Below are 24,818 nucleotides of genomic sequence, written 5' to 3' on the forward strand. Positions count from 1 at the left end.
CCTTCTCTCTGTCCATTACCCTTCTCTCCCCTCTCTCTGTCCATTACCCTTCTCCCCCTCTCTCTGTCTATTACCCTTCCCCCCTCTCCCTGTGTCCAGCTGAGCTTCCGACCACATATCCGTGCCATCACTCAGCCCGCCTATTTCCATCTTTATAATGTTGCCCAACTCCGCCCCTGCTTCAGCTCATCCGCTGCTGAAACCCTTATCCCTGCCTTTGGTACCTCTACACTTGACTATTCCAACACACTTCTAGCCGGCCTCCCACATTCTACCATTCATCCAAAACCCTGCTACCTGTGGCCTGACTTGTCCCAAGTCCCGTTCGCCCATCACCCCCTGTGCTCCCTGCCCTTCATTGGCTCCCGGTTAAACAACATCTTGATTTTAAAACTCTCATCCTTATTTTTCCTTATGTGGCTCAGTGTTGAATTTTGCTTACAACGCTCCTGTGAAGGGCATGGCGATGTTTTATTACATTAAGGTGCTTTATAAATACAGGTTGTTGTTGCATCATTCCATTCCATTAACACAGGGCTGCCTCTGTACTGTCCCATTTAATCTCCCACTTGTCTTGATACAGTGAAATTACCGGCAGTCTGTGTTGGTGAATATGAGAAGCGTCACTAGTTAAGAGCCATTTTGTTAACACACTAGCACTGTTGAGAAATCATTTTCAGCAAAACAGCAAAATGTGTCAACACTTGCAGAGAAAAATTATTTGAAATAATCTGCCTGCGGAAGAGTGGGAGAGACTTATTTTTGTCGCCAAACCAAAATATAGTCATTAAATCCTACACAGTTTCTGCAGGCCTAGCATTTATCATGGAATGGTTACAGCACAGCCATTCAGCCCATCGCATCTGTGCCAGCTCTCTGCCAGTGCAACTCACCTCGTCCCACTCACCCGCCTCTTCCCCGTAGCCCTGCAGTTTTTTTTCCTGCCCTTTAAAAAATGGCGCGAGTGTCTGCGCCCAGGCAGCTGACTCCATTGCTGGCCCCTCCACTTGATTCTAATACCTGACCCCGTGCCAGCTGTATCTCCGAACTATCCAGAGCAGAAGTGTCATCCCTGCCGGACAGGAGGGTCGAGCGCAACTGTGATGGACTCTCGAACCGGATGCTGTGCGTGTCTATCGATTGGCTACCTGAGGTGGTGAGAGGAACTGGGGAAATTAAAAAAAAAAAATCATTGCAGTCACCGGGATGCACCGCTTTGTAATTTCAAATAAGCGTCTGATAACTCCAAGCAAACCTGTTTGCTGCGATTGGTACTGAGGGCGGAGGGAAAAAAGCAGATTCGGACAACGACTTGTTGCTGCTGACTTGTTGGGGCAGAAGGAGATCTAAAAGTCCTCAACACAACAACAAAGCAGCTCACATGTGGACCCACACAGGAGCCCTGAAAACCTGGGGCTCCCCGCCCCCCCGACCCCACACCTTGCTATGGGTCACTAATCCATTCCCCAAACCACAGTCCCCAATGTCAGTGTATCGTTCGGCCCACTCTCGTGGCAGCGCAGAAATGAAGGCGACTTCTTACCGGTCCGTACTGACTCATCTCCTGGTTTTGCTTCTCCTGCAGGGCGGCCACAGTCGCCGTCGCAGTGGCTGTGGCGGTGGCCGCCGCAGCGGCAACAGCCGCCGCGGCCGCTGCGGCAGCCGGCTGGGTGAAGTGGGTCGGCGGCCGGGAGTGCGAAGGGATTCCTATTCCAGCAGAGCCATTGGGGCCACCGGGGTAACTGAAAGCAAAGAGAGAAAAACGGAACGGAGTGTCAATGGAAAGTTCAAACTCTCGAGCAGCTTGCTTCCCTCGTCACGCAGAGTATCGCAGTGGGTGGCCCCTAGTTTGCGTTCATTCATCAAAAATGTTTTGATTCATAAAGAAAGCATTTGCCACAATTCCCATCTCTGAAACTGTAGCACAGAAGCAGGCCACTCAGCCCACGATCGCCGTGCTGGCTCTTTAATTGAGGCTACCGACTCAAATCCTCATATATATTGGTGAGACCACATCTGGAGTACTGTGTCTTGGTCTCCTTATTTAAGGAAGGATGCAAATGCGTTGGAAGCAGTTCAGAGAAGGTTTACTGGACCAATACAGGGAATGGGCAGGTTGTCTTACGGGGACAGGTTGGACAGGCTAGGCTTGTATCCAATGGAGTTTAGAAGAGTAAGAGGCGACTTGGTTGAAACAGACAAGATCCTGAGGGGTCTTGACAGGGTGGATGTGGAAAGGATGTTTCCCCTTCGTCACGCAAAGGGTGGTAGAGGTTTGGAGCTCTCTCCCACAAACAGCAGTCGAAGCTAGAACAGTTGTTAATTTTAAATCTGAGATGGATAGATTTTTGCTCAGCAAAGATGTTAAAGGATATGGGCCAAAGGCAGGTATATGGAGTTAGGCCGTGGATCAGCCATGATGATTGAATGGCCATTGAATGGCGGGACAGGCTCGAGGGGCCGAGTGGCCTACTCCTGCTCCTAATTCATATGTTCTCAAATATTCAACCAACTCCCTTTCTAACGTAGCCTCCTCACCCCGCATTCGTTATTTGAGTAGTGATCATTGGTTTAGTCTCCCTTTAATGTTTCGCCAGTATGCAAACAATCTCTCACATTCTACCATCTCAAACTTTGAATCCTCTATTAGATCCTCCTTCGTTCCAGTCCAAAACAGACAATTCATTGAGCTCATCTCCAGAAATATAACCGCCTATTTCTGGTGTCAATCTTGGAAACCTTTGCTGGTTTCCCTTCCATAGTTCCAGTCTGCTTTCCATAATTGAGTGCCCAGAACTGTTGCCTGAACAAATTCAAAAAAGTCACTTGCATATTCAATGCCCTATGCATCAACTTGACATCTGGCTTTCTAAGGCCTGTTTTACCTCCACTCCCATCTGTCATCTCAGGTCTCTTTGATCTTCCTCTTTGTTAAAAGTCTTACTATTTTTATTTCCAAAACATGCTACTTCACATTTCATTGCAGTAAACTGTTCAGTTAGATCATGTCTGATCTTCTACCTCAACTACACCTTCCCGCACAATCCCCACATTCCTTAATACGCAAACAACTATCGACCTCAGACTTGCATGTACGTAATGAATGAGCATCCACAGTTCCCTGGGGTAGAGAATTCGAAATGTTCCGAGTGAAGAAATAGCTGGTCCTTTATTTCAGGATTGTGACCCCACGTTCCAGATTCCCCAATCAGGGGAAACATCCTCCCAGCATCTCCCCTGTCAAGCCCCTATCAGAGCCGAATATAATCTTCATCATTAATGGGGGCTCAATGAGGTTGATGTTGACGTATGGAATCATCTTTCCGTGGCGAACAATTATTTTGTTTTTTATCCTACCCTACGATGTAACAACTTCAAAATTCCATTTTCTACCGCTAATTCACAGAAATGTGTTTTACTGTGTATCGAGTCGGCCACCATCTAAACTACTTGTTATAAGCGGAATAAATTGGCCAAACTGCAATTTTTCAGAACTTTTTAAGTGTTTTAGGCACAGAACATTTGTCGGTTTTAGCTTCTCCTCTGTAAAGGACTCATTATGTGATCCACTTATGTAAAATGATGTCGACGAAATGCTGGTGATCAACAGAACGATTGTAACTCACTGTGCTGCTGTCACACAGGAAGTTTCGAATGTTGAATCAATCGAAATATTAACAGCAATTATATTGAATTAAACAGTTGTCATTAAGTAACAAAAAAGACTATTAATAGAACTCAACTGAGGTAAACATATCCTACATGCATAAAGAAATGAGCACTCAGGAGGCAAAAGATGAAACATATTCTCTGTAAACGTCAGAAAGCAAAAATAAAGGGTCACCATATTTGTTTTTTGAAAAGAGAAAGCTGAAATTGCAGTCAGATTTATAGCATTGAATGAAGAGAACATGGACACTGATGCAGTGAACCAAATTTATGGAATAAGTAGACAATGAAAAAGTTAAATAATATTCCAAATTTGATAAATTAAGAAGTCATCGTTTGGTAGTACAGAACTTGAGAAGCTGAAAATAGAGACATGTTGTCAAAGTTTTTAGTCTTGCACTCATCAGGACAATCCGCAAGAATTGCTGAAATTAGAGACACTGGCATTCTTGCGTGTTGTCCTGATGAGTGCAAGATGAAAGCTTCAACAACATGTCTCTATTTTCAGCAATTCTCAAATTAAGAAGTAGGGATTAGTTAAATTCACTAAATGTAGTCAAACTGGGAACTTAACATGGAGTAGAACTTAGGGTGGGGGAATTCACTGCATGGAACCTCCAGTGCACCAATCTCTGAGTGGAGGGACATATCAGCCAAAGCAGCACCCGAGGCTACCTAAGTAATCCCACTTTGCAACATCGGAAGATTCCAGCTGCAGTCGAGGCTTCCTCCTTTTGTAAGGTGCTTCTGTGGAGTATGCGGAGTTTGAGGCAACCTGCAGGCGTTCTCTTTTGCTTCACATCGCCTGAGCAGTTTGATAACATTACGCTCCGTATTCGTTCAAAAACCTTAATGGGTGCATGCTGTTCACGCTCATATCATGTTAGCTTATTTTTCCCAATGGCGCCATCAAATTAATGGCGTCCAGGAATCCTGGTCGCCACAATGGAAAGCTACCGCTACTTTCTGCAGCAGATCATTATGTTTCACTGACTGCTCCTTAAAACCGCATCCATTTTTCAGATTCAAATCTTTTAGTCTAGGATCCCAGTGCCACTTACTATTCATAAAATGACTCTGGGCACTCCCCACCTCCCCCTGCCTCATTTTCTTCACTTTGAAGTCTCCCCTTGACATTCAATGGCATTACCATCACTAAATCCCCCACTATCAACATCCTGGGGGGGTTACCATTGACCAGAAACTGAACTGGAGTAGCCATGTAAATACTGTGGCTACAAAAGCAGGTCAACTCACCTCCTGATTCCCCAAAGCCTGTCCAACATCTATAAGGCACAAGTCAGGTGTGTGATGGAATACTCTCCACTTGCCTGGATGGGTGCAGCTCCAACAACACTCAAGAAGCTCAACACCATCCAGGACAAAGCAGCCCGCTTGATTGACCATCCACAAACATTCACTCCCTCCACCACCGCGCACAGTGGCAGCAGTGAGTACCATCTACAAGATGCACTGCAGCAATGCACCAAGGCTCCTTAGACAGCACCTTCCAAACCTGCGACCTCTACCACCTAGAAGGACAAGGTTAGCAGAAGCACGGGAACACCACCACCTGCAAGTTCCCCGCCAAGCCACACACCATCCTGACTTGGAACGATATCGCTGTTCCTTCACTGTCGCTGGGTCAAAATCCTGGAACTCCCTTCCTAACAGCACTGTGGGTGTACCTACCCCACATGGACTGCAGCAGTTCAAGAAGGCAGCTCACCACCACCTTCTCAAGGGCAATTAGGGATGGACAACAAATGCTGGCCTAGCCAGCGATGCCCACATCCCATGAACGAATAAAAAAAGGTCCCTCTTCTCAGAAATGTAGCCTTAGTTAGGTTTGGTAAACCATTCTGCTCCCACTAGCAACACTGTAAAATGGTTCACACTTAGCACCCAAGGTCAAGTAACTTGTATCTGGTTATTGCTGAAGATAGAGACATGTTGTCGAAGCTTTTCGTCTTGCACTCATCAAGACAATCCACAAAAATAACCAATGTAAGGGAAAACAACAACTTATACTGCATGAGCAGAGAGTGCTGATTGATTGGTTCGCAAATGAACTCTGACTGCCAATCAGCACTCTCTGCTCATGCGGTATAAGTTGTTGTTTTCCCTTACATTGCTTATTCTTGCGGATTGTCCTGATGTGTGCAAGACGAAAAGCTTCGCCAACATAGAGACATAGAAGCATAGAAAATAGGAGTAGTAGGCCATTCGGCCCTTCGAGCCTGCTCCACCATTCATTATGATCATGGCTGATCATCCAACTCAGTAACCTGTTCCCACTTTCGCCCCCATATCCTTTGATCCCTTTCGCCCCAAGAGCTATATCTAACTCCTTCTTGAAAACATACAATGTTTAGGCCTCAACTGCTTTCTGTGGTAGCGAATTCCACAGGCTGATCACTCTCTGGGTGAAGAAATTTCTCCTCATCTCAGTCCTGAAAGGTTTACCCCGTATCCTTAGACTGTGACCCCTGGTTCTGGACTCCCCCACCATCGGGAACATCCTTCCTGCATCTGCCCTGTCAAGCCCTCCTAACATGTCTCTATTTTCCGCAATACTCAAGTTCTGTACTACTAAACAACTACTTATATCTGTTTGCTAAACTTTTTTTATTCATCATTGCTACTCTGCATTTGGTCATTAAATGGAAAATTTCACTTTAACCATCAGGCATTAACAGCACAAATTCACTGCGCATTTACCCCCCCCCCCCTCCTGTGCCCCTGCAAGAATCTGCAGTGACTCCAGATTGGATCATTCTGGCATGCATTATTTTTTTCAACTAGCACTCTTCAACAAATCTAACACTTCACAGAATGGACAGATCTCACATTCATAATTAGGTATGAAAGTAAGTTAATGTCACTGCTCTGGCCAATAATGGTTTATTTATCAGGATTGTGGCTGGCTGGTGTTTTCATAAACTGGACGACAGCCGATGAGTGAGACAAATGCGTGCAGGGAATAATATGATCAAACGAACGATTGACAAATAGTCACGTGGTGGCTGTCTCCTAATGTAGACCGGATGTCAATAATGAATCTGTCATATAGCAAATGTTGAAAATTGTCATTCTTGTTTCTGCACCATTTGCTGTCCAATTTTTTCCTTTAAAATGCATACAAAATATAAACATCCACTACTTGTCTTCAGTCAGGTAAGTCCAGTCAATGTTTCCAGTTATTTTACATCTATAGACTGGTGCTGAACCTCCCCCTTTAATGTGGATTGAAATCTGGTTCACTAATATCCTTTAGGGAAGGAAATCTGCCATCCTTACCTGGTCTGGCCCACATGTGACTCCAGACCCACAGCAATGTGGTTGACTCTTAAATGTCCCCTAGCAAGCACTCAGTTCAAGGGCTATTAGGGATGGGCAATAAATGCTGGCCTAGCCAGCGATGCCCACATCCCACAGAACGAATAAAAAAGAAATTCCAGAGATATCCTATTTTTGATCTCCCATGCATAGCAGGCGTGATCTTAAAGACACACAAGCATATTTAGTGACATGAATACAGTTCCACTGTCAACCGTCAAACAGCTGCTCAGAAGACGCTGTAAAAGCCTTTCAAAATTGTACATAACTCTGCACTTCTAGATCATCGAACAGATGTGTTTATTGCTTGCGTTACCTTCCTGTGTATCCTGCGCCTCCAGGGTAGTTAGGCCGTCCATACATGTTTTGCTGCATGTAGCCCTTGCTTGCACTGGTTTCTGTGGCTGGGAATGGTTGCTGTCCCACGAACTGTGGAGAGTTCATTCCTGGACCGTTTCCAGGGATCCCAGATGACATGTGATTCCCACTGGAGTTCCCCCCAGGAGCCATTGGATTTCCCAGGACCTGTGAAAGGGGCGGGAGAGGGGTACAGATTTATAGCAAGAGAGGTGACACTTTTTTTTATTTGAATTGTGCACTTTAGTGCAGGGGCACCTGCACAAAAAAATCCTTTAAAAATCCTCCTCTTCATTTTATCCATACAATTATCCCATTTTCTACCTTATTAGTCCTCCTGTCGGTCATTACCTGTGACCAGGAGGTTTTCTGACGCTTCTGTCCACACTGATGAAAAGGATGGGCCGAGAAATGGCAGACGTATTTTAAAATCCGATACGGAGGAAAACACATGAAATATTCCTGAATAATGAATGGGCGCCCATTCGCGAAAGGTGGGAAAAGGGCAAATACTCGGGGATAATGATCCACCATTCACTCAACAGTACCTGGTCAATGTAATGCACATTATCACATCTCTAGGAAGCAGCATAAAGCACTATACAGACAGTAAATGACCGATCGAAGCGAAATGACCCATTCTGTAGGTGAGTGCAGCAGTTATTTTGAGCACAGGACGGTCCCACGAGCAGCAATCAGATGAACAACTAGTTTGTTTGGTAGTACTGATGCGGGTGGTGGAGCTCCTTGCTCCTCTTCAAAAAGATCCTACCGAGAAAGCCTTAAATTCCAGAACAGGAAGACAGACTTTAATATCTCATCCGAAGAGTGGTCATCAAGAGAGTTAAGCAGTTCGACAGATGCATTTTCACAGGTCACACAGGGATGGTTCGGAGAACGGTAACAGGAATGACTCGTTAGTATTGCTGAAAACGGATTCATTTTGTCGAAGCTTTTCGTCTTGCACTCGTCAGGACAATCCGCAAGAATGCCAATGGAAGAGAAAGCAACACATTTATACTGTACGAGAAGAGAGCGCTGGTTGGTAGAGGTGTTGCCATGGAGAATGCACCAGTTTATGAAGAACGATTCTACGAGTTGGGATTCAAAGTAATGGAGGCATATTAGAACTTGTTTTCACTGTCGTACAGACGAGTGGGGGTGCGAGGCGGGGAGGGAGAGGGGAGAGGGTGCGCAGTCCAGGAATTCAATTACTGAGTGGCATGGATAAGATAGACATAAGTAATTTCATTGATTCAGACAGTAATCACAGATGTAAAAGGGAGGAGTAATATAAATCTAAAGAAAGACTAAAGGTAAGAATCCACCCGTCACATACAGACAGTATAAGAAGAAGCATAGACAATACGAAAAACTCCTCTCAAACATAACTTTTCCACCCGCTGCTGGGACCAAAGTTATTTTATCTATGGAGGGTCTCAGTGGATGACTTAAGAGTGGCACTGGCAGAGGTTTGCAAGCAGGGCAGCCAACGTTTCTCAAGGAATTGCCACATTGAGCAAACTTAGGTGGGGGACAGGGTTGAAGAGGAGTGAAGTACCGAGAAGGTTTTATACTAGAAATACAATCTTCAACTCGGAGATTAATCTCAAATCGACTTTAACTGATAGTCACAATTGGTTTCCCCGAATTTGCTCATCTCAGCCATATCAGCTCGGGAAGGAAGAAACATTGGTCAGAAGAGATCTCTTCCTGCTGTAGCTTCACCCTCTCCTTGTGCCGGACGGATTAAGCAGCGTGGTCGATGTTGCTGGAAGAGATGCTTTGCGTATTCAGCCAGGAACTGATAACCACAAATGAGAAGAACACGATTTACATCAGGCCTCACGTCGAATGCATTGAAAATGTTGGCCACCACTGAAACCTCAACCGCAGAAACTGAACACGTCCAATGACCGCAGCACCAGGTACCAAGATTTGTATCAGCTGGGAAAGGACGCGGGCTTACATTATCAGTGCGACCAAAGAGATGGCAACCAGCCGGAGAAGTGGGCGGAAAATAAAACACAACCTTCCAAATGTCGTATCTGATCCGAGAAGAATTCACAGTCATTTTGATAGCTGCCCGTGTTGTTTATTAAAATGAACCTGCTCCCTGGTATAACACGCTTGAAAACGGACGTGCTGTTCCCCGTTAGCGGCAAGGAGGGAATCCCCGACTACGAGCTTCTACAAGGGGGTATTCCGATCTCTGAGCACCCTGTGAAAGGCACACAGAGGCGGCGGAAATTAACACAGGCCGCTCTCCCGTTCCGAGCGACGCAAAGGCTGGTCTTTGCAGCTGGGAGTGTGGTGCATGGAGAGCAAGAAAGAGAAAGGGGGACCAAAAAAAAAAAAATGACGTTCGTGCCGGAGTAAATGTACAACCGCAATTAGCAGAGAACTGAGACAGTGCGGTCAATTCCTCCCACGCTCGGGCACCGTCGACAACCATTTTAAACAGTCTGTGGCTTCGGCAGAGCTAAAACAGGCGACAGAACACTGGAAATCATGGCTGCAGGGAGCAGAACAGAGCTTAAATATAAAGGCAACCCTCGAAGGGGAATGAATTTTACCTGACTCTGAGATGTATTATTGACTCCCCATACTGTAGTCACCACAGAGAGCGAACCTGGAGGCTGATTGGTGTTTTGTTGCCAAGGAACAGAATCATTGTATGTAAATGACCCATCACTGAGGAAGGAAGCGAAAAAGAAGACAGCAGCTGTCAGTGTGGGAGGAAATGTTTGCTCTCTTGTGTTGCAATTAAGAGACAGAAAAACAATACACTACATTTGCCTCTAGTTGGGTTATGGCAATCCAACTCTCATGCATTCTAATGCTCACCTTTAGCTTTTCAAAGTTTCTTCTTGTGCAGAGGAAAAAGCTGCAGCAATAATCATCTTAGTCAAGAGCAATTCTTGTAGATCTGCTGCTGAGTCATATGTTCCCTTTCTATCATCTGGAACTAATCGACTAAGCAATGACATCTATTTAAAAGGAAGGAAACACAAATCATGCAGTGGGCGAAACAATGTGTTCCAACCACTGTCCTTTGAAACTTGAGCCGGGCCCAAGAGATAAGAATATCTCCTCTCTCCCTTGGCAGTTGGGGTAACTCAAGGCAGCAGGTAAAACACCACTCTGGCTTCATACCTGGGAATAACCTGCCCGATCAAACTCCCCTGGCCACACAAATTAAAGATCACTCTTTGAATCGACATTTCCCGTCGAAATGTCAACTTGCCTTTCGGAGGCTCAATGGCAGGACTGAGATTCTGACAGGCAGCGCAGGAGGTTCAAAAGCGACCAGTTCTGCATGCATGTGTGGGTGTCTGTGTAGTTAGTGAGGACAGTCCGAGCTGCTGGTGTCGTGGCAATGTCACTGAGCTGGTGCTTTTAAATACCTTGGCAATGTGGGATCAAACCCCACCATGGCAGCTGGTGGAATATAAATTGAATTAATGAATTAAAAATCTGGAATTGAAAGCTAGGCTCAGTAATGGTAGTATGAAACTATTGTTGAGTGTCCGGATCGAACTGGTCATTTGAATGATGCAATGCAACACATGGCTTCAAAGTAACACAATAGGTCCAGCAGAGGCCTATTCAAAGGCCTGGACAATTACAGAGTACAAAAAAAAAACATTTCCAAACATTTTTCACAATGCGGAGGACTGTGGAAAACACAATGATTCAAAACCTGCAGCCGGGTTACGAACGTACGAATTAGGAGCAGGATTAGGCCACTCGGCCCCTCGAGCCTGCTACACCATTCAACAAGATCATGGTTGATCTGATTGTAACCTCAACTCCACATTTCCGCCTACCCCCGATAACCTTCCACCCGCTTGCTTATCAAGAATCTATCTACATCTGCCTTAAAAATATTTAAACACTCTGCTTCCACTGCCTTTTGAGGAAGAGAATTCCAAAGACTCAGAGAAAAAAATTCTCCTCCTCTCTGTCTTAAGTGGGCGACCACTTATTTTTAAACAGTGACCCCTAGTTCTAGATTCTCCCACAAGAGGAAACATCCTTTCCACATCCATTCTGTCAAGACCCCTCAGAATCTTATATGTTTCAATCAAGTTGCCTCTTACTCTTCTAAACTCCAGTGGATACAAGCCTAGCCTGTTCAACCTTTCCTCACAAGACAACCCACCCATTACAGGTATTAGTCCAGTAAACCTTCTCTGAACTGCTTCCAACACATTTACATCCTTCCTTAAATAAGGAGACCAATACTGTACACAGTACTCCAGATGTGGTCTCACCAATGCCCTGTATAACTGAAAGCATAATAAAGAGCAACTTATTGTTGACAAGTACAACTCCCCACCCTTCCCCATTGCCAATTCCTGACTGATTTCCACCTCAAATTCTTACAGGACTGGAAAAATGAATCATGGCCACAGTTTCCCAATCTATGGGCTGTGGAAATGTCTAACTCTCCCACTGTGCCAAATTATAAATGCTGCTTACAAATAAGAAATGATGTTTAAGTGATCATAATTGTGATACTGCCAGGAACATCTAGCAAAGTCTTCAAGCCTCATGTATAACGATTTTATGTCTAGAATTGCTGCGTTGAAAATAAATTAATTGCCATTTTTTTAACACGTGGCGTCGAAATATATTCCTTTGGGTCTCCGCAGAAGTTGGTTCAACAACCACATGTTGAGAATGAAGGTGGGGTGGGTCTCAGATGATCAGCAGTACGTCACGACCTCAAAGGCAAAAGATCGTCCCCCTTGTTGCTGATTCAGGAAAGGACGTCATACCTATAGGAGGGAACTGCCGGGCTCTGAATAACACTTCACCAGTCCATGAATTTATGGATGTTGCCGTCACACCAGACAAGTGCCATTACACCCAAAGCACAGGGGAGGGATTCGAAACGCTCGTGACCTGCTCAAACCAATCGCAACCAGATGCACAGTTACAAGCCATCATGATGGCGGCACAGTGGCGCAGTGGTTAGCACTGCAGCCTCACAGCTCCAGGGACCCGGGTTCGATTCTGGGCACTGCCTGTGTGGAGTTTGCAAGTTCTCCCTGTGTCTGCGTGGGTTTTCTCCGGGTGCTCCGGTTTCCTCCCACAAGCCAAAAGACTTGCAGGTTGGTAGGTAAATTGGCCATTATAAATTGTCACTAGTACAGGTAGGTGGTAGGGAAATATAGGGACAGATGGGGATGTTTGGTAGGAATATGGGATTAGTGTAGGATTAGTATAAATGGGTGGTTGATGGTCGGCACAGACTCGGTGGGCCGAAGGGCCTGTTTCAGTGCTGTATCTCTAATCTAATCTAATCTAATCTAATCTAATGATGTCCCGTTGTGCAATTTTGTTGGGCGTGTTAATGGAGCAGATTAATTGCACGGTTACTCCCACCGCACTGGTCACAGGTTTCCTCACCGAACAGTTACTACATCCCAAAAGGGATGCAGTACTTTGAAACGTTTCAGCGTGTTAAAAACGCTGTGCAAATGCAAGTTGTCAGCAGCACTATCCATCCAGGACTAGGCAGTTCTCTGAAGGCTGCACCAGGATGGGATATGGGGGGGAGTGAAGGATGGGACATTGTCACTGGGGCTTACAAACTACCCGATGTGCCTTATACCAAAAATCCTTCAAAGAATGAGCCTTCCCAAAGATCAGCAACAAGTTTGTTGTGCGTTCTGCATTCAGAAAGTGTCCAGTTTTATGTTACTAGAAAAATAAATAGCTGCCAGGACATTACTAAATTTCCTCAATTAATCCTTAACATGTTTATTGTGTAATTATTTCACTTAACAGCTTTCAAATAAATAGATTTTTGTTTTTAAATATTGTGTTTAAAAATGAAGTGAATTGCATTTAATTTATATATTTTGAAATGCAGAAGTTCTAACATTTACCTGTAAAGTCTCAAACATTTTGTTCTGGTCACTTGTAAACCCAACAATTATCTTTTCCAAGGGCATAAAAACAGCTCAAACATCACATTTCCTTAATGCAACTCTTGAGTCTTCCTGGAAGTCTCGGTCACGGCAGATGTCCTTTTACCCCTGACGTTTCTTGTGGTCACTAAGATATCTCAAGTGGAAGATAACCTGGCTCATGCATCATATCAAAAGCACACATTATTTCCCACACAAAAGGAAATGGAATTGTTACGTTTTCCTGTGTCTATTCTCAGCACTATAGTAATACACTGCAAATCCGACAGCTTAGTTACACCTAACAGAGCTCATGGGTCTTTGGCGAGTATATAATTTGCACTGCGTGATGAACTGCAATTTGTGTGTAACATTCGAGAGCTCATATCTGACAAAGAAGCCAAAAAAGTATTGACATAGTGGGGAAAATCAGCAATGCTGATTGTGATTTATAAATTGTGCCATAAGAAGTCTGAGATATTAAAATATTGAACCAATAATTGGAAAAACTAATGCTTAGAATTCACAGAGCAAATATTTAATGCTGAGTAGTGCTGCATGTAGAGCCACGTTGTCAGTCACCGTAAACTGATGCATTCTCCATAGCAACGCCTCTACCAATCAGAGTTCACTTGCCAACCAATCAGCACTCTCTTCTCATGGCAGTATAAAGTCGTTGTTTTCCCTTACAATGGTATTCTTGCGGATTGTCCTGATGAGTGCAAGACGGAAAGCTTCGACAACATGTCTCTATTTTCAGCAATCCTCAAGTTCCGTCCTCCCAAACGACTAATTAATGCCGAATTAATCCTGGAACATGGACACCCTCTTCTATTTCCCTTCATTCTCAGTTAATCAAGCTTCACTTGCACCATTTCTTTCCCATAACCTCAAAATTAATCGACTGCTTCAGTCTTCACTTTCTCTTCTACAACCTGAAACCCAGGCTTGGGCTCACTCAACTATCACTTCCCGATCTGCCTCCACTTTTCATGCTTAATGCTGCCCCGCACCCAGAGACTTGACCCATCATCTGGGTTTCTCAATGAAAGCAAAAATACAGATGTACACCTCTCTTTACATCGGAACTATTAAAAGTACTTTTACTGCGCAAGGTGTAATCTCCCACTCAATGCATTTGCGCATTAAATTCCCAATACTCCCATGTGGCTCGCTGAGATGGGTTTCAGGAAACCCTAAGTCACATAAAGCTGCCCACACAGATTCAATCCATTTCGCAACCGATTCTTCCATCTTGCCCGACGCTGTCTTTAAGACGCGACACAGCATGGAACGCAAACGTTCTGCCATGGCAGTAACGCCACTGAAATATGTTGGCAGGGTGGGTCTCGAAGGAGCTCTGAATTCGATACGTCCTCTAAATGCAAAAGGGAGGCTTAATTTTGATCCCCAAAAGCGTCCTTCACCTCGGCACGAAAACATTGACAGTCCAACCCAAGATAGTGATGCTCTTTGCTCGATGCGAAAGAGCAATGTCAGTCCCAAACGCCGAGGCTCATTTCAGGGTACACGCATTCAGTGTTTGCACTAACCTGTGAGGTGTGGGTGGAAGGGAAGGCTTCATAGGGTTCATCGAGTTCATGGGCGCCTGCAATGGCAATTTGACAGTGGAGTTGTTTGGATGCGTCTTCTGATGGCGCAGTAGTAGGAGTCTTCCCAGATCCTCACACCACGAGGTAAGGAGGGCTAGAGACAAGGAATAAGATTCTTAGAACTCGAGATGAAGTGCAAAACTAAATCCAGTGACTATGCAGTGAGGCACCCGCTGTATAATGGCACAGAAATAAGCTGGCACGAAGACACACAAAGGTGGCCTTTAACCTGACATTCAAATACTTTACAATTGTGCTTAGAACCGTGCATTCCTGTGTGTAAACATCGACACTTTTTTTCCCCCATGCTCTGCTCAAGTTCCCCCTTTTCACCTTTGATCAGTCCCTCCATCTTCACCTGTTTGCTTTTATAGCTTTCCCCCATTCTGTTACTTCTGTACACGTCAGAATTTTGTACCCCCTTTTCTTTCGCCCTCCATTTTCATCTTTCACTTTTTCCTCCCCTCTCTTATTTTGTCCTCAGCCAGTTTCTGGGGAAAACGTCAATGCAAGGGAAAAATATTTCCTTAAAACACTCCCATTTGTCCTTGAAATAGCTGTTACTATTTTCGTACTTTCAGGCAACATATTCAAAGTCAACTTGCCTGAAATCCGATTTCTTAACTGCTTTTTCAACTCAATTCAACCTTAAAATGAATTTAATATGGCCTCCTCTCTTGTGCATTCCCTAACCTGCTGTTTAAAAGGATTCTTGTAGTCGTACAGTAAACTCCTTTGTCGGAACAGAATGTCCCCACATTAAGTGCCAATCTATGATAGGATGATTAAAATTTCTCTTGGCACGAAGATTTTTTTAATTATCTCCCACAAGAGCACCTTCCCCCTCCTTTTATTTTGCAGAGACTTATGCCAATTCTCAGTTCCTTCCTCTCAGCGATGTCTAAACCTTTCCTGATAAACAGGGGCACCCCACCCTCTTTCCATCTCTTCCTAAGATAAGGCAGCATTCTCGCCTCAAGTCTCAAGGTTCCAGGTTCAAATCCCTCTCCAGAGCTTTTGAGCACAAATATCGAGGCTGACACTCCCAGAACTGAGGGAGTGCTTCATTGTCGGAGGTGCTGTCTTCCAGAGGGATGTTGTCCCCGGTGTCCTGGGCCAATATTTATCCTATATTACAATCGCGACGGCACTTCAACCAGTACGTCAGTGGCTGTAAAGAGCGTTTGGGATGTGTAGTGGTGAAAGGCACTATACAAATGCAAGTCTTTCTTTTTATCGATTAGCTGCCTGTATACTGGCATTATGGTCCTGGAATTCAGGTAAATCCATCCGAGTTCATTCTTTCCTGTTTGCTCATTCCCCATAATGTATCCCCTCCTTAAAGAACAAAGAACAGTACAGCACAGGAACAACAATCTTCCGCCAATCTTCCTAGTTTAAATCCTTCCCAACTGGTTTCTTTATCTGCAGCCAAGGTAAGCATGAGTTACAGGCTCCCTTACCCCACTTCCCTCTGCCCTACATTATGTGTCGAACTCAGCACTGACTTGCCTAATCTGTCTCTCTTTAATAGGTCACGTACACGACACTGGGATGATCCAGAAATGTCGACTGTTGAAATCGTTTTCTTCAATCCTTTCCCTTTGTTTCCATTCTCCTTCAACCCTAGCGAGCATGTCCCAAATAAACCACAAACACTGGTTTTCCCTATCGCAGGATTTATCCACCAGTTTAAGTCCCAAAGCTGGGAAGCAACATGGCTGGTTCATACCTCAGGGCAATGCCGTGACCAATCAGAGTCAAGCTGCCTGGTGCATTCTCCATGGGAACGCCTCTACCAATCAGAGTCCACTTGCCAATCAATCAATCAGCACTCTCTTCTCATACAGTATAAATTTGTTGCTTTCCCTTACATTGGTATTCTTGTGGACTGTCCTGATGAGCGCAAGAGGAGCAGCTTCGACAAAATGTCTCTGTTTTCAGCAATACTCAAATTCAGATCTTCGTTCTGATATGTAAATGTATTACTGTGACATTGTGTGCCACAATCTAGGCTCTACAATCAAATCACAATTTTATTTACCAAAACTAGTTAATTTACACTTGGAGCGATTTTGGCTTGTTAGCAATTTCTTTACATTCAATGTCGACGGCAAAAGCAACGGGAATGGCAAAATCTCTCCTTTTAATAAGCACTTATTAATTTAAATGTTCTCCTTTGGGGAGCATGTGGGTGAGAGGGTTTGACACTATGGCTACAGGAACACTTTGGGGACCTACATCACAAATCCTGTTACGGATTTATACTGGGCGATATCAGTCTGAAGCATTCACAGTCCCAAGGCGATCCTGAGGCATTTCTCCTTAATTACACAGGCATATCAGAATCAGGTGGTTTACTCTGTTACATACATAAAATACGCGTACACACATTTGGCATTCCAGTTTTTTTTAAAGTACAGTATTACTTAAGAGGAAGGCAGCAGTTGGTTAAATGAGAAACCTTTTGAGCGAACAGTACAGTGAAGCAGCAGCAGTGGGGACTGTGGGGCGGAGCATTCAGCTGCTTGCCAGTTTATATTGGCAATCTTCCCAAATATCTCACTGATGATGTTCCGGAAGAGGGACATTTTGTCGACCGTGCCTAGGTAAAGCCGCAGATCTTTCACAAGCCGTCGGGCTACTTTGTGTCACTTGTGACGGAGGACTTGTAGAGTAATGGCACTGATAAAAACATGGAAAAAAACTGACTATGTGGAGGGAGTCCATTCGGCCCACTGTGTCCGAACTGGCACGGCGAAGAGTTTGCGAGCTTAATCCCACTTCCCAGTCTGAGCCCTTAGCCTCTGCTGTCCAGAGAAAACATCCCCAAGCCTAACCAATATTTCCCCGTGATATTGGGCAATGCTGTCGGTTTTAAAACTTCAAACGGAACCTCACTATTAATGATTATGAAGAGTTGGCTATCCTGTCCACTCATTTCCTGGGTTATTTGACTGACAGTTCAGAGGTCAGGGAGCGCAGTTCCCTCTGCGTACAAGCAGAACTCTACCTCCTCACCCTGTTGGGCCGCGCTCAGTTAATTCACCTCAATCACTTCCCTGATGGGATCACTACAACTCATCGCACTGCTCGTGGGGCTCCAGAGAAGTAAACTGATCACCCTTGCTTCTTCTCAATGATCCAGTGAACTCTCCCTACACCCCCGCGCACCCCCCCCAACTGTGTGTGTCTACACGTCATGTGTGGACTGGTTTGGCTGAGAGCCCCCTCCTTTTCCCGCACGGCAGATATGGTTGCAAAGGCCCAGGCTGGTGCTGGGGACATGGGTTCAAATCCCACCACGGCCGATGGTGAAATTTGAATTCGATTAGTAAATCCGGAATTAAAAAAAGCTAGTCTAATAATGGCCACGAAACCATTGTTGGTTGTTGTTTAAAAAACCCATCTGGTTCATTGATGTTCTTTAGGGAAGGAAGTCTGCCATCCAGACCTGGTCTGGCCGACAAGTGACTCCAGACCTGCAGCAATGTGGTTGGCTCTTCAGTTCAAGGGCAATTAGGGATGGGCAACGAATGTTGGCCCAGCCAGCGAAGCCTACATCCCCACGAAAGAAGAAAAAAAAATTTGCGGATCAGATAAAGAACAGCCGTGGGTGAGGGATTGGAGGGGGGATAGAAACTGGGAGAGGTTTGGGCATTGAGGTGACAGAATTAGAGAAGGTTGGGAGGAGATCTGAGAGAGGTGTTCAAAATCGCGAGGGGTCTGGATAGAGAGAAAACTGCTCCGAATGACAGAAGGGTCGAGAACCAGAGGGACACAGATTTAGAGGTGAATGGCAAAAGAACCAAAGGCGACATGAGGAAAAGCTGTTTCACGCAGCGAGTGGTCAGGATCTGGAATGCACTGCCTGAGAGTGTGGTGGAGGCAGATTCAAATCGTGGCCTTCAAAAGGGAATTGGAGAATTACCTGATGGGGACGAATTTGCAGGGCTGCGGGGAGTGGGACGAGCTCAACTGCTCTCGTCGAGAGCGGGCGGGGCTCAGTGCCTGAATGGACTCCCTCTGTGCGATAACCATTCTCTGAATAAAAAGAGGACTGAACGGGAAACTTGCACAGGGCAACTCTGTCCAATTAAAAAGCTCGCACGAAGAAACTCCCAATCTCCAGCAGACTGAAAAAACAAATCTGGAACGATTTACATACCAGTCTGAACCAGATGGTGTCAGACTGGCACTATGAGTTCAACCGCCCTGAAGCATGTACGACCGTTCAAGCAGCCACATCTATTTAGGCTCTGCTCCCAACAGGTTTCGAGTCGGATTTGTTTTTCTCCTCCTCCACCCCAGCCCGTTGCTCAAGACTTATTTAGGTCACTGTACAATCACTTCACGTGCTCGGTCTGTCAGAGGAGGACATGGAGTGCTGCCCAGTCGCAAGGAACAAAAAGGCTGCGGCGCAGGTCAGCTCTGCTGCTAATCCATTCCTTGTCTAATTAGCAACTTCAAAGAAAAATCAGTGCCAAGCATAGAGGAACCCACTGCTTTGTTCCAAGTCCCACAGTTTTCTGATGCCTCCGATTATCTTTGATTTAGAAGATTTAGTGATATATCCACAACTATTTTGGCCTTCCAACCATCCCAATTGCAAAAATCTTACTCTTAGATTTTTGACTTTTGACAAATGGATTTGTACTCACTCAACCAAATATTAGTCATGATGTGAAAATAAAATAATTGCACATGGAAAAGAACATCCTGTCCCCTTTGTTACATGCTAGTTTCGGTGCACGATTGAAGACTGCGGATCTTTGTGTGGAGTGGGGTGGGGGGGGGTGCGGGCGGCTGGGTCGTGTAGTCAGCTTGGCACTACTCGTTCATTGCCAAATGGTTTCAAATCCAGCCCAGGGTCTGATGCATGAGGGGTGTGTGGGAAGGCTGGCACAGGAAGAGTGCGTGTAATTTGACTGTGCGAGATGGTATGTGGGTTTGAGTGTGCTCGAGTGTAAATGAGAGGGGAACGTGTTTGTTATCGTTAGATTATGTGACGGGAGGGTGACTGTCAGAGAGAGGGAATGAGATTTTGGCGTGTGTGCATGGTGGTAAGTGAAACGCAAAAGAAATGGATCAAAAGCTTTAAATATAGCGAAAGCTGAACTTGGAGTTTCTGCAATTTTGGCACGACACCTTGCCTTCCATTCCCACCTGGAAATACTTCACGCGTGGTGAATTGCTTTGAAGTGCAGCAACCGTTGTTACGGAAGCCAAAGCAGCGGCTGTTTTGTGAGCTACAGGATAAAAGTTAATCCTTCTTAAAATTTCTCCAGGGGATACTGGCATTCCCTGACTGCCCTTGACACAGTGGTGGTGAGCTCCCTTCTTCAGTGCAACGCAGTGGCCTTTAAGGGTCATTTCACGGGACGACTGTGAGTCCCCATGGAGTCACATGTGGGCCAGACCGGGTAAGGATGGCGGATTTCCGTCCCTTAAAAGGACACAAGTGAACCACATGGGTGCTCAGCCAATCCAGTAATTTCATGGTTACCATAACTTATTCCAGATTTATTTAACTAACTGAATTTAAATTCCCCAACTGGCATGGTGGGGTTTTGAACTCATCTGAATAGATTTTAACAAGTGCACAAAAATTCAAATACAAAAACCCGATAGCTCCAGCAAAAGCTGCCCTGTTTAACTCAGCACAATTTACCTCCATTCTGACACTCGGTGTCATCAGAAAGCAAACGAGCATCTCCTGAAGATTTAGACAGTTGTCAGATACAACGAATTTTGTCGCGGGCTTTAGTGAGGATTAAAAATAGCAACTTTTCAAGAACGGCTCCAACGTTTTGACTCGTCTGCCAAAACAGCAGGGAGAGGGACTTTAAGCAACCTTGTTAAGTGCTCGTTCATTCGTATCCCAGTGTAAACCTTGGTGAAGAGCAGACGCTTTGGGTAAAGGATTAACCGGTTTCAGACTCGGGCACCTCTGGTAAATGCATCGCTCTGCAATCATCTCAGATGTCCACGCTTTTAAATTGGAGCACAGATTTAACCGGTGAGAAAATCTAACGTAGCCTCTGAAAACCTACCAATAGTGCGAGTTCAAACATAATCAAGACTTGCGATGGAAATCTGCAACAGGAGTCTTTGTTTCTTTTCATCTATTTTGTATATGATCAAGGTGAGAGATGCCAAGAGTTGAGAAAGGGACTCTTCCCACTTCAAGCGGCAAGTTCCAGTGGCAAACACGCCCAGGACAGGTAAAGCACGGGGTTAGATACAGAGTAAAGCTCCCTCTACACTGTCCCCATCAAACACTCCCAAGGCAGGTACAGCACTGGGGTTAGATACAGAGTAAAGCTCCCTCTACACTGTCCCTATCAAACACTCCCAAGGCAGGTACAGCACTGGGGTTAGATACAGAGTAAAGCTCCCTCTACACTGTCCCCATCAAACACTCCCAAGGCAGGTACAGCACTGGGGTTAGATACAGAGTAAAGCTCCCTCTACACTGTCCCCATCAAACACTCCCAAGGCAAGTACAGCACTGGGGTTAGATACAGAGTAAAGCTCCCTCTACACTGTCCCCATCAAACACTCCCAGGACAGGTACAGCACGGGGTTAGATACAGAGTAAAACCTACACTATCTTCGCAATATGCCCCTAAGGGGCATCCCGTTTCCAGCAAGCATTCCTATGGCATCTCTGAGTAAAATTATAAATTCATCCAGAATTAAGGGCAGTTTTATGCTGTTGGCCTGTGTCTACTAGGAACTGGATGAAGACTGCCTGAACCTATTGCATAATCAGGTCCCTATAGCCACCAGCCAGAGATCTGATCAGGTTGGGGTGTGTTTGAAACTTGGTCCCAGACATGAAAGACCAGTGGCGAACCCACAGTGTAAGCTTTTAGACCCCATTTACTTCCAAGGTTACAATGTCCGAGGCATTGTTATTCCCTTTGAGAATGGTCTTCCTGGGACGTCTTCACGTCCTTTCTGCTATCTTTTGCCTTGCTGCTGATAGGCTCTACAAATCAACAGTTCAGAGTTTACACTGTTGGCTGCAGTGGACCTGCCCCTACACTGGGCATTGAAAGGGATGGAATGAAAAAAAAAACACCCCCTGATTGTACATCAACTGCATTCCGCAGTCTATTTTGAACAAGCACACTTACAACCTGGAACCAGATCGTAATCCAGGGCACTTGCATAGAATCATAAAATGGTTACAGCCCAGAAGGAGGCCATTCGGCCCACTGTGTCCATGCCAGCCCTCTGCAAGAGCAACTCAGCTAGTCCCACTCCCTCGCCCTTTCCCCGTGACCACATGGATTTACCACGAGTAGGCCGAATTTACTTTTTCTGAGCCTTCTACCAAAACGATCAAGTTTCTCAAACCTTTCCCCATACTGCAGTCCATTGCGTATGGTGGGTTTTGGGTGCTGATGCCCAAAGTGTTGACATTTGCCCTGTTTGTTTGGATGCAGCGCTTTCCAAAATGCTATTTTTACTGAATTGGTTAATGTTATAAATCCCTTCATAATTGTGAACGCCTCTATTAAATCACCCCTTAGCCTTCTCTGCTGAGAACGACGGCAGTTTCTCCAATCCCTCATCCCTAGTGTCATTCTAGTAAATCTCTTCTGCATCCTATCAAAGGTCCCAACATCCTTCCCCTGTCATCTGCAAACTTTGAAGTCATACCCTGTATACCCAAGTCCCGGACAGGTTTTCTTGAAGTTAGTTTACTGCACTTGATATCTGAACCCAATCTAAGTAAAATAATAAAACTATGCTCCAACTTTCACACACACACACACACACACACATACAAATGGGTTACAGAGTGATGAATAGTTTGGGCTGGATATTAAGTCCGGAACAAGTAAAAAAATAACATACTGTCTGTGGGGTCTGGTAATTCAGTTGTCTTCCGGCTGAATTCTTGGTTCCGAAGTCTCTGGCTAGTCTATCAAATGGAGCAGTGTCCCAACACCGAGCTCTAGGGACATCACTGCACACTATCTCTCAGTCTGAAAAACAACCGTTTGCCACTAGTCTCTGCCCCTTTAATCCCGTGGGGTTTCAATAATGCTCATTTGGATGAGGTGCAGGAGGGAAGGTCAGCTCCCATAAAAACTGCCCTGGAAAAACAGTATAGAGAAACGCTGAAAATTTATGAGTGTGAAATCTGCAGCCTATCAATGCCAAATTGCTTGACTGTCAAAGGCTTAAAACTTACAGAAGATCACGCGGATCAATAGACTAATCTTCTCGGTGCCTTAGGTTACAAGGATGAGACAGGCACTTTCTGAACATCACATGCAATCATGAATCATAACTACTGCAAATTGGAACTCCGAGGCATTTTGGAGAGAGGCTTGAATTTTTCTTTTTGCAAAATTCTCCTTCTGAATTATACTGCATGTGGTCTGACCAATAGCAGTTTCTGATGGGCGAACTGGAATAAATAACAGTTCCCAAGGAGACACAATCTTAAAATTAGACCTAGGCCGTTCAGGAGTGAAATCAGGAAGCACTTTTCACACAAAGGGAAGTGGAAATCTGGAACTCTGTCCTTCAAATGGCTGTGAAGCTGTGGCAATTGAAATTTGCCACCGACATCACCGTCTCCAAGAAAACCCTGAGGCAGATGGGCCAGCTACGAGTGCACTTCTACCAGCCAGAGACTTCGGAACCACAAATTCAGCCAGAAAAAAGCTGAATTACCAGACCCCACAGACTGTTTTGTTTTTAAAAACTCGTTCTGGACTGTAATCCAACCCAAACTATTCATCACTCTGTAAGCTGTTCGTGTGTGTGTGTGTGTGTGTGTGAAAGCTGCAGTGTAGTTTTATTAGTTTTATTATTTTACTTAGATCAGGTTTAGATATTACGTGCAATAAACAAACCTCTTTCCTTTTTAAACTCATGAAAACCTGTCCGATTGGTTCTTTTATGATCATAGCACATAAAGGGTTAAACACTCATTGAATTGATCAGCACATTCACTGTTTAAAAAGGAACAAACCCTGTTGCAGTCAAACAAGCAGAGGGACAAGAGGGGAGCCGTTTGACCCCTCCTCACCTGAGTGTAACACAAGACTGAGGTTGACAGATTTTTAAGAAGGCAAGGGTCCCCAAGGATATTCCTTTGAATCTGGCCTCGTGCATCTCTCCTGCACCACCATTGAGAGCCGTGCCCAGCATTCCCACTCCTGAACTCCCTCCCTAGGTCTCCTCCACCACTCTCTCCTCTTCTCAGACCCTCCCTTAAACCCCACCTCTCTGACCAATAAAGAAAGAAATTATGCCTCTGTCAAGTGCCTTTGGACACCCTTCTACATTAAAAGCATTGCATAAAGTGCACTACAGGAAGGCAAATGGTGTGCGAGCATTTGTTACAAAAGGGATTGGAGTAAAGAAGTCTTATTACACTGGGCAATGGTGTGACCGCACCTGAAGTACTCAGTGCAGTTTTTGTCTCCTTACCCGAGAAGGATAGACATGCCCTTGGAGAGACTGCAACAAAGGTTCACTAGACTGCTTACTGGGATGGAATGATTGTCCGATAAGAGATTCCGATATTCCCTGGAGTTCAGAAGAATGAGAGGTGATCTCATTAAAACATGTAAAATTCTGAAGGGGTTTGACAGGGTAGATAGATGCTGGGAGGATGTTTCCCCCTGACTGGGGGCAATCCAGAATATGGGGACACAGTCTCAGAAGAAGGGGTCAGCCCATTTAGGACTGAGACGAGGAGAAACTTCTTCACTCAGAGGGTCATGAATCTTTGGAATTCGCCACCCAAGGCAGCTGTGGATGCTCAACGGTTGAGTATACTCGAGACAGAGGTCGATAGATTTTTGGGAACGTAAGGGATATGGGTATAGGGCGGGAAGGTGGCACTGAGGGAGATTAGCCATGATATTTTTGAAAGGCAGGGCAGGCT

At 45.1% G+C, this 24,818-nt stretch overlaps 1 protein-coding gene across 7 annotated transcripts in view; it reads right to left on the reverse strand.

Moving 5' to 3' along the window:
• The window catches only part of LOC137357029 (zinc finger MIZ domain-containing protein 1-like), a 142,568-nt gene that overhangs the window by 49,365 nt on the left and 68,385 nt on the right, over positions 1 to 24,818 (reverse strand). For 5 of the 7 annotated variants that reach the window (XM_068022966.1, XM_068022965.1, XM_068022971.1 and 2 more), the window contains 4 exons: positions 14,840 to 14,993; positions 9,942 to 10,059; positions 7,325 to 7,533; positions 1,544 to 1,742 (listed from right to left, as the gene is read on the reverse strand). In XM_068022966.1, the coding sequence (XP_067879067.1) occupies positions 1,544 to 1,742; positions 7,325 to 7,533; positions 9,942 to 10,059; positions 14,840 to 14,993 (680 nt within the window). Of the gene's footprint in view, positions 1 to 1,543; positions 1,743 to 7,324; positions 7,534 to 9,941; positions 10,060 to 10,212; positions 10,326 to 14,839; positions 14,994 to 24,818 lie in introns of those variants that run through there. The other 2 variants (XM_068022969.1, XM_068022967.1) reach the window with 2 other exon arrangements.

The sequence above is a fragment of the Heterodontus francisci genome, chromosome 47 (genome assembly GCF_036365525.1).
Source record: "Heterodontus francisci isolate sHetFra1 chromosome 47, sHetFra1.hap1, whole genome shotgun sequence".
NCBI classification, from domain to species: Eukaryota; Metazoa; Chordata; class Chondrichthyes; order Heterodontiformes; family Heterodontidae; genus Heterodontus; species Heterodontus francisci.